The sequence below is a fragment of the Gymnoscopelus braueri genome (assembly GCF_963280865.1).
Source record: "Gymnoscopelus braueri genome assembly, chromosome: 14".
Classification (NCBI taxonomy): Eukaryota; Metazoa; Chordata; class Actinopteri; order Myctophiformes; family Myctophidae; genus Gymnoscopelus; species Gymnoscopelus braueri.
Window position 1 is genome coordinate 3,544,595 of NC_137619.1, and position 15,505 is coordinate 3,560,099.

The window sequence follows — 15,505 nt, forward strand, 5'->3', positions numbered from 1 at the left end:
TTGCCCCTACCAGTGTTGATTTCGTCGACTAAAACTATGACGAAAAATGTCCGTCAACTACCTTTTTACACTGACGAAAACGAAATAAAAACTAAGCTATGATGACTAAAACTAAGATATATAAATATATTGACAATTTCGTCAACAAATAAAAACTAGACTAAAAGGTTAGTGAGGGATCTAGTGGAGAAGAGATCCAGTAGAACTAAAAGACAAGTCATTTTATGTTTGGTTGAGCTCGGGTGTAGCGCTCTGAAAATAGCAGATCTACAAGCTCACAACGCGTCGCGTGGTGAGCTTGTAGATCGGCTATTTTCAGCATGCAACCAAGTGTAAAATCAGCCATTATGACGCCATCAAGGCACCGCCAACATACATTTTAGTCGACTAAATCAACTGTAGATTTAGTCGACTATAATCTTATGATATTTAGTCGACTAAAACTAGACTAACACTAAAACATTTCAGATGACTAAAATATGACTAAAACTAAATGGAATTTGATTCAAAAGACTATGACTAAGGGACCAGTCGAAATTTACATAAGGGGGGGCATGGAGGAAATGTATGTGCCCTGATCTAAAATGCCATGACCCTCCCTTTGACAAAAAAAAATAATCAATGACCCTCCCCAAGTGATTACAAAAAAAAGAGTAACCCTCCCCGCCTAGAAGTGTCACGATATATTGTGTCACGATATAGCCTATCGTGGTATTAAAATGTGATGATAGGTATTGTCATGATGTCATACTGTATCGTAATATTTTTTTTATTGTTTTTTTAATACAAAAAAAACACTTTCTTTTTTTTTGCCGGTGAAAGTTAGGAGTTTTTACTGTATGATATGAAATGTAAAGCTTATCATAATCATAGTAATTATTAATCATGTCCTCCATCATATTCAAGGTATTTTGGAGAGAAATGAAACAGACTCCAGTCAGTCACTTTCAGTTTAAAGCACTGCAGAGGGGAGGTGTTGTGTGTCAGCTGATGCTCGTTGACGCTCGTTAATGTGACATGCATCTGCACTCTCAAATAGGCCTACATCTAATCTAAGATTGTATTATACTGTATCTGGTATTATAGATGTTTTTTAGCTGTTGGAAATAACTACGCTGCACTTGGTTGGTAAAGTCCAGATGACAAAAATATGAGGTTTGTGGAATTTATAGTTATGCAGTCTTATATTATATTATATTTGTTATATTAGTGTCTATCTGTCCTCTGAAACAATGGGTTTATAGTTAGTGAGAACTTCACTTCTCCATTAAGCTTGCACAAATGTATTTATTTGTGTGTACAAAGCACTTTGTAATTGTTTCTAACTTGCTTTATAACGTTATTTATAAGATGATGGCCAATGTTGATGATACATGAGAAAAGGACATTAATAATATATCATATCGATATCATGCCCAACATCATGTATCGTATTGTGAAATTCTTGACACCCCTAACCCTCCCCATCAAATACAACATGACATTTAAAACTGATATGTCCAATGTTTTGCTTTCCACATTGATTAGAACATTGCTGTAGTGTAGTCAGTCTTGTTAAATGCACAGTGTATCTGTAGTAGTGGTAGCAGAATGGATAGTGTTCTCATCTTACATGTGGGAAATCCATTGAATCCTGGTCAGATTGAAGAAAGTTGAATACTTGGTAACCAGTAGTTTAAAACTTTTGTCACTCTGCCCTTTTAATTATCAACTACAGTGACTACAACTACACTGTTGCCTACATAAAACAAATTAGGCTATCAATTATGGCCTGATGCTTCTGGTTTTACTTGTGGAGCTAGGCATCTATACACAACTGTCCATATAGATCCACATTAATCACATGCACAGAATTACTTCAAATGATTATGAATATCCAGTTATAGTAGGCCTATTTATAATGCATCTCTCCAATAACGCCTGTTGAAGTTTTGCTTAATTGTTCAACCACCATCGTTAAGACGCTGAATAGATTTGACTGGGTCGTTCACACTCGCTGTGCGTTGATGGCTTGTTAACGACCGTCATTGATTCTAAATAGACAAGGTGTTACTTGATTTGAATTCTTTGTATCCTTTGAAATGGAGAGGGGTCATTGACCACTGTTCTGCTGTACTAAAAAGGTATATAAAAAACGGACTATTTTATCAATTCAAAATTGCATGACCCTCCCTTGGATTCAAAGTAAAATTAGCTGACCCTCCCTTGGACCAAAATTAGAAAGGCATGACCCTCCCCTATTTTCCTCCATACCCCCCCTTATGTAAATTTCGACTGGTCCCTAAATCAAAATTTGCTGTCAAATTCAACAGTGGCCCCTACAGTACCTTGTGGCCCCTACAGTACCTTGTGGCCCCTACAGTACCTTGTGGCCCCTACAGTACCTTGGGGCCCCTACAGTACCTTGTGGCCCCTACAGTACCTTGTGGCCCCTACAGTACCTTGTTGTAGGCGTAGGAGCCGGTCTCGTGTAGGACGGCCACTCTGAACGGAGGCCACCAGGTGTGGAACTCCTTCACCCACTGGTGCATGACCGTGGCCGGACACACGATGACCGTAGGCCCTAGACCCTCATACCTGAGAGGAGAGGAGAGGAGAGGAGGGGAGGGGAGGGGAGAGGAGAGGAGAGGAGAGGAGAGGAGAGGGGAGGAGAGGAGAGGAGAGGGGAGGAGAGGAGGGGAGAGGAGACGCGAGGGGAGGGGAGGGGAGAGGAGAGGAGAGGAGAGGAGAGGAGAGGAGAGGAGAGGGGAGGAGAGGAGAGGAGAGGAGAGGAGAGGGGAGGAGAGGGGAGGGGAGGGGAGGGGAGGGGAGGGGAGGGGAGGGGAGGGGAGGGGAGAGGAGAGGAGAGGAGAGGAGAATGCTATAACCATTATTTTATACTTTGGGCTGTTGAAAAATAGCAGATATATAAGCTCAAAGCTCTGTGCTACAAGCTTGTAGATCTGCAAATCTTTGAATACATAATATATTTTTGGAAGCATTTTTAACTCAAAACTTTGTTTCTGAGGTCCCTGGAACAAAATATTTTACAAACGGTTGCTTAAAAAAATATATATATATATTCAAAGATTTGCACACATTTTCACGATTTTTCCAAAAACTGCAGATCTACAAGCTTGCTATTTTTTGAATAGCCCAAAGACATCTTAAAGTGACACAGATGCGTTCCAGGTCTCAATGGGTTAACCCTTTAAGACCTGGAACGCGTCTGTGTCACTTTTTCATTTGAGCTAAAAAAGCATTATTTTACACTTTGGCTATTCAAAAATAGCAGATATAAGTGCTGCGCTATGAGCTTGTAGATCTGCTATTTTTGAAAAATTATGAAAATGTGTGTCTAATCTTTGAATATATATTGTTTAAAGCAAACATTTTTAACTCAAAATCTTTGCTTCTGGGGGGTCCCTGGAACAACATATTTTGAGATGGGGGTCCGCAGCCAAATACATATCATTTTGGGGGTCCTTGACATGAAAAAGTTTGAGAACCACTGATATAGAAACATACGTTTTTCAGAAAACTGTTTAGGATTTAGAAGACATTTTGCAGAATCGAAACCTCAGGTCTCACCGGTTTAAAGGCAGGAAGTTGTAAGCGAGTTGTAATGTTGTTGGAGGAAGGTAACCCACGGTATGATTAGGCTGGGCGGTGGTGGAGCTGAGGGCTCATAGAGTTTTGTCCAGCCTCAGCAATTCACCAGCTAAATTACACTCATCACTTAGGCTGTTGTGCCAAATATAAAGGAAATAGGGGCTTTTTAAAAACAAATAAAGCAAACGGAAATGTGCCGTGCATGCTCAAAGCTCAAAGCGGTTACGGAGGGAGTTGAGACACGACGCGGTCGTCCCCCTGAACACACCCAGGTGACCTCGTGGCAAAACATCCATGGTGCTAATTTAACCCATTAAGACCGGGAACGCATCTGTGTCATTTTAGATTTCTTTGGCAATTGAAAAATAGCAGATCTACAAAGCTCATAGCGCGGCACCGAGTGCCACGCTATGAGCTTGTAGATCTGCTATTTTTGAAAAAAACTTTTTTAATATATAGATATTTTCAAAGTGAACTTTTTAAACCCCAATATTTGCTTCTCGGGGGGTCCCTGGAACAAAATATTTTTGGCGGTCAATACAAAAACTGTTAGGATTTAGAAGACATTTGTAGAATACCCAGAAGCATTTGAGTTAAAAATGTTAGCTTTAAATAACAAATTATGTTCAATGATTTGCACAAATATTCACGAAAAAACTAAAAACAAAATAGCAGATCTACAAGCTCCTAGAGCGGCACTCGGTGCCGCTCTAGGAGCTTGTAGATCTGCTATTGTTCAATAGCCAGATAAATCAAAAAATGACACACAGGGGCTCTTCCCGGTCTTAATGGGTTAACTCTGAACATGAGCCAAATGGAGCGTTTGGTTCCATGTGAACCAAAGCTCTGGAGTTACACACAGCCAGTCCTCTCTTCCTCACCTCACACCCGAGGAAGAGGAGGAGGAGCCTGGGAAACGGAGTCACGCTCAATTCCTTTGAGGAGACTTTAAAAAAAGACACGCGCACGTGCACGTACACACACACACACACACACACACACACACACACACACACACACTAATGGGCCCGGTATGAACCTCCGCTTGGTGGAGGGCGGCTATTGATGCTGGACCTTAATTGAGTTTGCAAACAATCAATTTGTGGGCGTCCGCAGCAGACAGAGTATTGACCATCAGGGAGACAGGCTCCTCCTCCTCCCCCTGAACGCATCATGTGTCTGTTTGGACCGTAAAAACAAACAAACAGACAGACCCCTCGCCCCCCCTCACTGAACACTGTGTCATGATGGCTTGCATGTACTGTACACACACCAGCCCCCCCAACACACACACACCGCCACACCACCATCTCAGGAGTCTTACATGCCACACGCACACTAGGGCTGTCAACTTTCCTCAGAGATGATATTCAAATATTGGTCTTAAAGATTTGCAGATATTCGAATATTATTATTATTATTAAGGTCCTTACACACCGGGGCGATTTATTATTAAGGTCCTTACACACCGGGGCGATTTTTTTCATGCGAATAATACGTTTATTTTTTAAACCTTATAAAGTCAATGTGCAAGCTTCCACATCAGTTTTGCGGAGCGAAAAAAAGTGTCTTTTAATTATTCGGAACGAGTCTGAATTTTGCGTATATTCGCATATTCGCCGGTGTCGCATAACCGCCTTTATACTTTTTTTTTAAATATTTTTTTTTTGACAGAAACAATACAAAAAATAATGTATCGAGTGCTCGGATCCAATAAAACATATCTTTTGTTTGTTTTTATAACTTGATACATTGTTTTTTGTATTGTCCCTGTCAAATAAACATAAAAAAAAAAAAAAATGTTTATTTAATATTCGTATTAATTTTCATATTCGAATATACATAGTTTCCCCATAATCGAGGAATATTCGAATATTAATTCACCAGCCCTAACGCACGCACACGCACGCACACGCACAGACACACACACACACACACACACACACACACACACACACACACACACACACACACACACACACACACACACACACACACACACAGATAGTGTCATGTCAGTGTTTTCTCTGATGTCTGCAGTAAGAAAGTGAGGAGTCTGATAATTGAAACATGTTTAACCCAATAAGACCCGGGAAGGGAACGCATTCTGTGTGTAATTTTTTTAGATGCCTTTGGGCTATTAAAAAAATAGCAGATATACAAGCTCATAGCGCGGCTATGAGCTTGTAGATCTGCTATTTTTGAAAAATCGTGAAAATGTGTCCATATCTTTGAATATATATATATTTTAAAGCAAACATTTGTAAAAAAAAAAATTCCAGGGTCCCCCAGAAGCAAAGATTAGAGTTACAAATGTTCGCTAAAAAGAAATAATATATATATTCAAAGATTTGCACACATTTTCACGATTAAAAAAAAAGACAGATCTACAAGCCGCGCTATGAGCTTGTATATCTGCTGTTTTTGAAAAGCCCAAAGAAATCTAAAGTGACACAGATGCGTTCCCGGTCTTAATGGGTTAATAATTCAGATGAAAACTCTCAAGCAGAAATCCCCCGTATGAAATATTCATACCACACAGACACACAGGCTCTGCCCACAGAGAGAGAGAGAGAGAGAGAGAGAGAGAGAGAGAGAGAGAGAGAGAGTGCGTGCGTGCGCGCGTGTTAGGGCTGTCAAACGAATATTTGATATTCAAATATTATTCGAATATTGGGAAAATATGAAAATTCGATTGTTAAAATTAATATTCAAATTTTAAAAATACATTTATTTTTTTATGTTTATTTGACAGGGACAATACAAAAAACTATTTATCAAGTTATAAAAATGAATAAAAGATATGTTTTATTGGATCCGAGCACTCGATACATTATTTTTTGTACCGTTTCTGTCAACAAAAAAATATATATATATATTTTTAAATTATACATATTTTTTATAATAATAATAATAATAATAATAATAATAATAATAATAATAATAATAATATTCGAATATATTCGAATATCTGCCAATTATTTAGACCAATATTCGAATATCATTTCTGAGGAAAGTTGACAGCCCTAGTGTGTGTGTGTGTGTGTGTGCGTGTGTGCGTGTGTGTGTGTGCGTGTGTGTACCTGTAGTTGGACCCTCTGGTCCTCAGCTTGCTGTAGCTCAGTCCGGCCAGGAAGGCGATGACCTCGATGGTTTTACCCAATCCCATCTCGTCTCCCAGAATGCCACCTGCCTGCTGACAGTGGAGTTCCCACAACCACCGCACACCTGTCTGCTGGTACCTGCAATATGCACACACACACACGCGCACACGCGCGCGCACACACATTTAATATGCTTACATCCAGTAAAATAAAAAATAACCACATAATAGTCACCACAATAATAAAATGCTGTCAAAACAGTGTCACCTTAGGACGTACAGCAGAACATGCTCACAAACACAAACTTTGATACAGACATCCATGTTTCAATAAATGCATCGTCTAAATGGCGCAATAATCTATAAAGCTCAAATCGTCAGTCTGTGAGTGTGTCTGGACAAATAAGCCAAACGCAAAAATCAGCGTTGTTAGTCAACAGTTGACATCAACACAAATCAGCTGTATCCTGCATTAACATTGGCCAATGAGAGGACAGGCCGACCACGTCATCAAGCTCATGTCACTATGACTCAGCCATAACCCTATAAGGAGTTCCCAATGCAGCCAAGAAGTGCATTATGGAGTGTGAGGTCAATGATGAGAGGTTCTCCAGAACGCCATACTGCGGTTCATCTCAACAACCCTGCAAGCGGCACTTGAGGGGCCAAGGAATGGTCCTGTTCCAAAAGGACACACGCACTACTTTAATCCATTTAATCTGGGAACGTATCTGTGTCATTTTGAGATTTCTTTGGCTATAAAGAAATAGCAGAAATACAATCTCAGAGCACGGCACAAAGTGCCGCGATATGTGATTGTATATATCTGCAAAAATAAAAAAAAGGGAAAGTTGTGCAAATCTTTGAATATATATATATATTTTTTTAAAGCGATAATTTTTAACAAAAATGCTGGGGGTCCTTGACATGAAAAAGTATGAGAACCACTGATTATAGTAACATCATTTTTCTTTTAAACTGTTAAGGTCCTTACACACCGGCGAATGTGGCGAATATACGAAAAATTCGGACTCGTTCCGAATAATTAAAAGACGCTTTTTCGCTTCGCTTTTCCGCGCCATGTACGCTTGCATTGACTTTATAAGGTTTTAAAAAAAAAGCGTATTATTCGCACGAAAAAATCGCCCCGGTGTGTAAGGACCTTTAGGATTTAGAAGACATTTGTAGAATCCCCCCAGAAGCAAAGATTTGAGTTAAAATGTTTGCTTTACAAAAAATATATATTCAAAGATTTGCACAAATGTTCACAATTTAAAAAATAAATAGTAGATCTACAAGCTCATAGCGCGGCACTCGGTGCCGCGCTATGAGCTTGTAGATCTGCTATTTTTGAATAGCCAAATAAATCTTCAAATGACCCACAGATGCGTTCCCGGTCTTAATGGGTTAACAAACTCTTCATGACAGTGAGTCACTTGGAATCATTGCTCTGGACTGAATTAAAACACACACACCGGGATTAAACATCCCGGTGTGTAACTTTAACTTCTCGGAACAAGTCAGGAGAACTTACTTGAAGAGTTTCTTCCAGAGGAAGCCGGGCACTTTGAATCCCTCGTCAAACTCTGCGTCGCTGTCGTCCGTCTCCTCCTCTCCTCTCTCTCTCTTCTCCTCACGCTTTAGAATACGCTGTCTCCTCCATGTCCTGGAAGATATAAATGTACGGAGGAAAGATGGTCATGTTGCGGCCAGGCAAAGTGAAACACACACCTGTTTCTGTGCACTGTTGTCAGTGGTGTAAAGTAACTAAGTACATTTACTTAAGTACTGTACTTAACACATTGGGTGCCAGAGGTTTATTAAAATATTATACTTTGAGTGCCAGGACTTTTTAAACATTTTGAACCTTTTTCAAGTAGTCACAAAATATTTTCAGTGATCACCGTCCTCACGGTGATCCCCTCATTACACACATACAGGTCTCGTACAATCGGGGGGAAAAAATTTAAAACATTCGGAAATCCATTCCATAGTTGCAGCCAGTTGAAAATAGTTAAATTAACATTGTAAAAAAAAAAAAGTGCACAGGAGCCGAGATACAGGTTTTTGAAGTCATAAGTTAACCAGGAGGTGGATTGGAGTCTAAATCTTGTAGGAGTGATATTTCCTGTTGCTGTTTTTTTTTTTCAAAAACCGTATATATACGGTTTTGGCACTCAACGTTAGTATGCGCAAAACCGTATATATACGGTTTTGGCACCCAATGTGTTAAGTAAAATGTTGAGGTATTTGTACTTTACTTGAGTATTTCCAATTTCCAATACTTTTACTTCTACTCCACTACATCTCAGAGGCAAATATTGTACTTTTACTCCACTACAATTATTTGAAAACTTTAGTTACTAGTTAATTTTCAGATATAAATTATTACATTATAAAACATGAATTTACCAATTTAGCCCTATTTTATACCTAGGCTGCGACGCGTTGTGAGCTTGTAGATCTGCTACTTTCAAATATTTAGTACTTTTACTTTTGATACTTTAAGTACATTTTGATGCCAATACTTTTGTACTTTTGTAGCAAATTTTGAATTCTGGACTTCTACTTGTAACAGAGTATTTTTATATTGCAGTATTGGTACTTTTACTTAAGTAAAGAATTTGAGTACTTTTTCCACCACTGACTGTTGTTCTACACAAATTCTGGATGGGTTCTGTGAGCTCATGTCAGAACCAACACTTTTATATTCATCTAGGGCAGTGGTTCTCAACCAGTGGTCCGGGGACCACCAGTGGTCCTTGGGGGGGGTACCAGGGGGTCCCAAGCGAAATGAGTTAACATAGCGTCACAATCATTTTAACCACTTAGCTTTGGCTATTAAAAAATAACAGATCTACAAGCTCATAGCGCAGCACTGAGTGCCGCGATATGAGCTTGTAGATCTGCTATTTTTGAAAAATCTCGAAAACGTGGGCAAATCTTTTAATATATGTGTTAATAAGCGAACATTTTTAACTCAAATCTTTGCTTCTGGGGGCCCCTGGCACAAAACATTTTCAGATGGGGGTCCGTGGCCAAATGTATATCAATGTAGGGGTCCTTGGCTTGAAAAAGGTTGAAAACCATTGATCTAATGCTGTAATCATTGATTGTTTTCATAGCGATTATTCTACCGATTACCTTGTCGACTAATAAGTAATAAGTAACTTATAATAGTGTCTGGGACAGGTGTAAGGACAGATAATTGTCTATTCTCAGTGAACTACAGTAAAAAAAACAAAAAAAAACATACACACACAAACAATACAGGGTCCAATAACAGCGTGGCTTCCATGGGGATCTTGGACGTCATGTTGATGATGTCATATTGACACTGTGACGTCATATCACTGTGACATCACATTGATGACTTCCAGTATCCAATGTAAGTTTTAAAAAGTTTAATTATTTAAAAAAAAAATCACACCCAGTGTGAAGTGGGCGGTGTGGTCATCATAGTGATGGAAGCTCACAAAAAAGTTTTTTTTGAAGTGCATAGCCCTATTTATAGGTTATTAATGTCATCATGTGTCTCGCTAGCCAATCACAGTGCTGAATAGAGTCAGCCAATAGAGTCAGCCAATCACAGTACAGCTAGGGGTGTACTAATGAGCCAATCACAGTACAGCTAATGAGGTGTCCCAACCCCACTTATAGGGGCGGCTACACCTCCCAAAAATGAAAAGATATTCTGGGATTTACTTTCTTGGCCCTACAGGCAGTCTGAATAAGACAACCAGTGGTTTGTGAGATTAGCCATCAGGACACACAGACACACAGACCCTCTTCTAGAGGGCTCAGCCCCTAGGAGCAGCACGCCGTAAAAACAAAATAGGTGGAAATGTAAAAGAGAGCAGTTTTAATGGAGAGAGAGAGAGAGAGAGAGAGAGGAAGAGCTGTGAGAGAGAGAGAGAGAGAGAGAGAGAGAGAGAGAGAGAGAGAGAGAGAGAGAGGTGTGAGAGAGAAGAGAGAGAGAGAGAGAGAGAGAGAGAGAGAGAGAGAGAGAGAGAGAGAGAGGGCAGTAGTTAAGAGTTACAGTCGTCAGTACAGCAAATGAAGATTGATACAGACAATTAGTACAGGGAGCTCCCCAGAAAGGTGCGGGAGTGGAGGATAAGAATCCATCTTCATTTGGGTCTGGTCCTGTCACCCTGCCATAGAAAACTGGTCCTTTAGCCGGGCCTGGGAGACCGTGCTCTCTAATTAAGTCAAGACTAAGCATTGGTTCAGTTAATTACACTTTTCTCCCTCACTCTATCCCTCTCTCTCGGTCTCTCTCTCTCTTTCACACCCCCGCCTACAACTACAATACCCCCACCTCTCCTCACTAATAATATTATTTCTCGTCTAAACTGCCTTCACTGTCCAAACCCCGTCAATGCCATGTAATGATGGAATTGACATTCCATGGCAGCAGCAGCAGTAATGCAGGAGAAAGAGGACACATGCCAACACCATTTATTTGGCGGCTATAAATATGAAATCTCATTAGGGCTGCTCTTCCATTAACCCATTAAGACCTGAAGCCCATTCTACAATATGTCTTCTAATTCCCAACAGTATTCTGGAAAAAAAAAACACACGTATGTTTCTATATCAGTGGTGTTCAATCTTTTTCCATGTCAAGGACCCCCAAAATTATATGTATTTGGCCGCCGACCCCCATCTCAAAATATTTTGTTCCAGGGACCCCCAGATGCAAAGATTTGAGTTAAAAATGTTTGCTTTAAAACGATATATATTCAAAGATTTGCACACATTTTCACGATAAAAAAAAAATAGCAGATCTACAAGCTCGTAGCGCGGCACTCGGTGCCGCGCTATGAGCTTGTATATCTGCTATTTTTTAATAGCCCAAAGTGTAAAATAATGCTTTTTTTTTAAGCTCAAATCAAAAAGTGACACAGATGCGTTCCAGGTCTTAATGCGTTAATTTGAGCATTACAGTGAGTGAGTGTATAAAGCCATGTGCGGGAGGATAATTAGGGCAGTGTGAGAGCAGAGCGAGTGGGAGAGAATTTGCTTAGTCAAGAAACAGCTGCCAATCTCATCTGGGATTATAACCCATCCCCCCCCCCCCCCCTCGGCCCCTATGGGGGGGGGGGCCCCCAACAGTAAACCAACTGGTTTCCTCCTCTCTCTCTCTCTACAGAGAACAACAGTAAAATACAATACCAACCAACTGCAATTACAAATGTGTTGCTCCGTAGTTAACGGCTACATTTGGTACTCGGCGAGATCATGTGTTGGCTAACTAGCTATGGCTATGTCCTTTCTTTAAACTTTCTGTAATCCACCCCATTCGGATGCTATCGATGCATTGAATGGGACATTATCACCTTTTATTAGACCATTGAATGGGCGAAGTAGGCGACATACTGACCTACCGGCCATTTATCGGACCATTCATTGGGTGTTATCAAGACATACTGACCTACCAACGGAGATGACTTAAATAGTTCAGTTTCGGTTTTGGTTTCGGACCATGACGGAGGCGAACTGTCACCCCGTGAAGGACCACCGAGGGAGCTAAAGCGACCGAGTTGCCGTCCTGAACGGTGTGACGTTCGCCTGAGCCTAACTCAGCGCCGTTGGAGTTATGTACCGATAGGCACAGAATGGTAAATCATGTTGTGGGGACTGCTCCGCCTCCAAGTAGGTCAGTAGCTCCTGATTACGCCCAATGAATGGTCTGATAAATCGCGGGTAGGTCAGCCTACTCGTCGCCTATTCGCCCATTCAATGGTCTGATAAAACGTGATAATCACCCATTCAATGCATTGATAGCATTCGAGGCCGGCGTGTCATCCCTATTTTGGGCATCATTATATAGCCGACAACTGTCCAAAATGAGCAGAAATAGCAGATCTACAAGCTCACAACAGCAGAGCTTGTATAGATCGTCTTTTTCCGCTATTAAGAATATAGTGCTTAAGTGGTTCAGTGGGGCGGCAGTGGCTCAGGGGTAGAGTGGCCGAATGGCATCCGCGAGGTTCCCAGTTCGATCCCGGCCTCCCCCAGAGTTATTGTCGAAGTGTCCTTGGGCAAGACACTGAACCCTACGTTGCCTCCAATGAGTCGGTCGGCGCTAGCTTGCCACCAGGGGCGCCGATATTTGTCAGCTCTATTGGGTGCGCTACCTGGCACTAGCGCCCGCGCGAAGAACATTTTCGGTTTCTGGGCGGATATTTTACTTTTATGGGGGGTTTTTGTAACTTTAATTCGGTTAATTTACCTGCTAGGTGAAGACAAAGCCTGGAGCCGGCAAAACATAAACAAATGGGAGCGCGTTGCGAGTATGAGCGCGCGGCTGCGTGCTGCGAGTATGAGTGCGGCTGCGTGCTGCGAGTATGAGCGCGGCTGCGTGCTGCGAGTATGAGCGCGCGGCTGCGTGCTGCGAGTATGAGTGCGGCTGCGTGCTGCGAGTATGAGTGCGGCTGCGTGCTGCGAGTATGAGCGCGGCTGCGTGCTGCGAGTATGAGCGCGCGGCTGCGTGCTGCGAGTATGAGTGCGGCTGCGTGCTGCGAGTATGAGCGCGGCTGCGTGCTGCGAGTATGAGCGCGCGGCTGCGTGCTGCGAGTATGAGTGCGGCTGCGTGCTGCGAGTATGAGCGCGGCTGCGTGCTGCGAGTATGAGCGCGCGGCTGCGCGCCCCCCTTGCCCACTGGGTGCTCGTCATTTCGCCTGGGTGCTTTAGCCCCGAGGCACCCACAGTATCGGCCCCCTTGCTTGCCACCATTGGTGTGTGAATGTGGGAAAAGTGAGGACGCTGGCGTTGACTGTTCGCCGCTTCACCTCCCAATTTTTGAATGAATGAACCAACCATTGTGGAGCGCTTTGAGTACTTGGGTAGAAAAGCGCTATAAAAATGCAATTCATTAAGTACCAATAACCAGTTTTTCTGGGTACAAGTATAACATTGTATGTACTAAATAAACATTTCTTTTACATCGATATCTGCAACTTCTAATCTATAACATCACTTAAAAGCGCATGTAGCTCTTAGACAGGGTCAGTCTTTGTATCAATAAACTACAGGATTATGGCTTAATGATTGGGCCTTTAACCGGGAACGCATCTGTGTCATTTTTTGATTTGAGCCAAAAAGCACTATTTTACACTTTGGCTATTCAAAAATAGCAGATCTACAAGCTCATAGCGCGGCACCGAGTGCCGTGCTATGAGCTTGTAGATCTGCTATTTTTAAATAATTGTGAAAATCTTTGAATATATGTATTCTTTTAAAGCGAACATTTTTAACTCCAATCTTTCCTTCTGGGGGTCCCTGGAACAAAATATTTTGAGATGGGGGTCCGCGCGCGGCCAAATACAACAACAATTTTGACAATTATGAAAAACTTTGAGAACCACTGATATAGCAACATACGTTTCTTTCGTTGGGATTTAGAAGACATTTTATAGAATCGGAACCTCCGGCCTTAAATGTGTTAATAGATTATGAAGTAAGTAATAAAAGGCTATAATAAACATGACCAGGTTTTAAAGGTTCTATGACATTCATTTTCACATTTTTTATTTTTTATGTTTTTTGGGGGTTTACACCCAAAATATCTGAACTTTGAACATTCAGTGCATTTTCTGTGGTCTGGGGTTTTCTGAATAATTAGGCTGAAAAGTAATCTGAGCTTGGCCCTTCGACAGTGAGGTCACAGCCGATTAATCCCGCCCACTCTCCTCCTCGCCCCTCCCCTCCCCTATCCTTTCCTTTGGGGGGGGCGGAGCAGAGGCGATGATTGACAGGCAAAATCCCTCACCAGCGACACCCGCAGGCAAAGATTTCTTTTTTCATTGCAGTTGAAAAGGCTTTAGAAATGTGAGAGAAAAACCCCTGCCATGGATCAATGGAGTGGAATTTTTTGTTAAAACTTTCTATACACGTTTGAAGGACCATGACAAAGACTTTTAATGTGTGGTAAAACTGAACGTCATGAAACCTTTAAAACCGTGAGTCAAAGTAAGGGACTCTTACCTTATTCTTTGTTTGTAGTAATTCAAATCTCCATCATCTCTGCATTTATTCTCTCTTTTCCCCTTCTTCCCAGAATGCTCCTCTTCCTCCTCGCTGTCGGGGCAGTAATCCTCCTCACCGTCCTTCCCCTTCTTCCGTTTCCCCTGGCCTTTCCCCACGACGCTCTTCCTCTTGTAAGGCTTCAGTTCATACTCTTCATCCTCGTCATGTTCCCCGAAGCCCTCCTCCACGTCTTCTCTGGCCTCTCTGTCGGGATCGAACCCCTCGTCGCTGGGCAGATACTCGGACCCTTCGCTGTCCGTCGGCTCCCCCTCGGCGCGGGGCCTTCTCCGGGGTTTGGGCGGCCGGGGCTGGGCCTTGGGCCGGGCCCGGGGCTGGGCCTTCAGGGCGGTTATCTGGAGCTTGAGCAGACGTTTCTGCTGCTTCTTATCCTTGGCGGAGGCGAGGGTTCCGTTGCTCCGTTTCTTCTTGCCCTCCCCCTTGGCAGGGCTGTCATGATTACAAATTTAAGATTAATTAGAAAATAATTAATCAAATAATTGCGATTAACGATTTAAAGGACAACTTTGTTTTTTTACAACCAAGGTTTATGTTTTAGCTTGTAATTAGAGTAAATAAAAGATGTGTACATTTTTTTTCTTTCTATAGTTTTAGCAATTTTCGCGATCTTTTTTTTACAGTGGGCGGGGGCATTCGGGTAGGTGGCTAAATATGTCTTTTTTTTACACAATAACCCGGCGATGTCTTTATTATTATTTACAGTAGCCATTCTAGCCCCCTCACATCTGGCCATCAAAGACCACGGGACCTTTTTTTATT

The 15,505-nt window shown here is 41.8% G+C and overlaps 1 protein-coding gene across 1 annotated transcript in view; it reads right to left on the bottom strand.

The window, feature by feature from the left end:
- The window catches only part of ercc6 (excision repair cross-complementation group 6), a 64,687-nt gene that overhangs the window by 28,919 nt on the left and 20,263 nt on the right, over positions 1 to 15,505 (bottom strand). Inside the window, exons 7-10 of the mRNA XM_080449301.1 lie at positions 14,687 to 15,175; positions 8,229 to 8,360; positions 6,675 to 6,833; positions 2,442 to 2,577 (exon numbers count right to left, since the gene is read on the bottom strand). Coding sequence (XP_080305427.1) covers positions 2,442 to 2,577; positions 6,675 to 6,833; positions 8,229 to 8,360; positions 14,687 to 15,175 — 916 coding nt within the window. The remainder of the gene's footprint in view (positions 1 to 2,441; positions 2,578 to 6,674; positions 6,834 to 8,228; positions 8,361 to 14,686; positions 15,176 to 15,505) is intronic.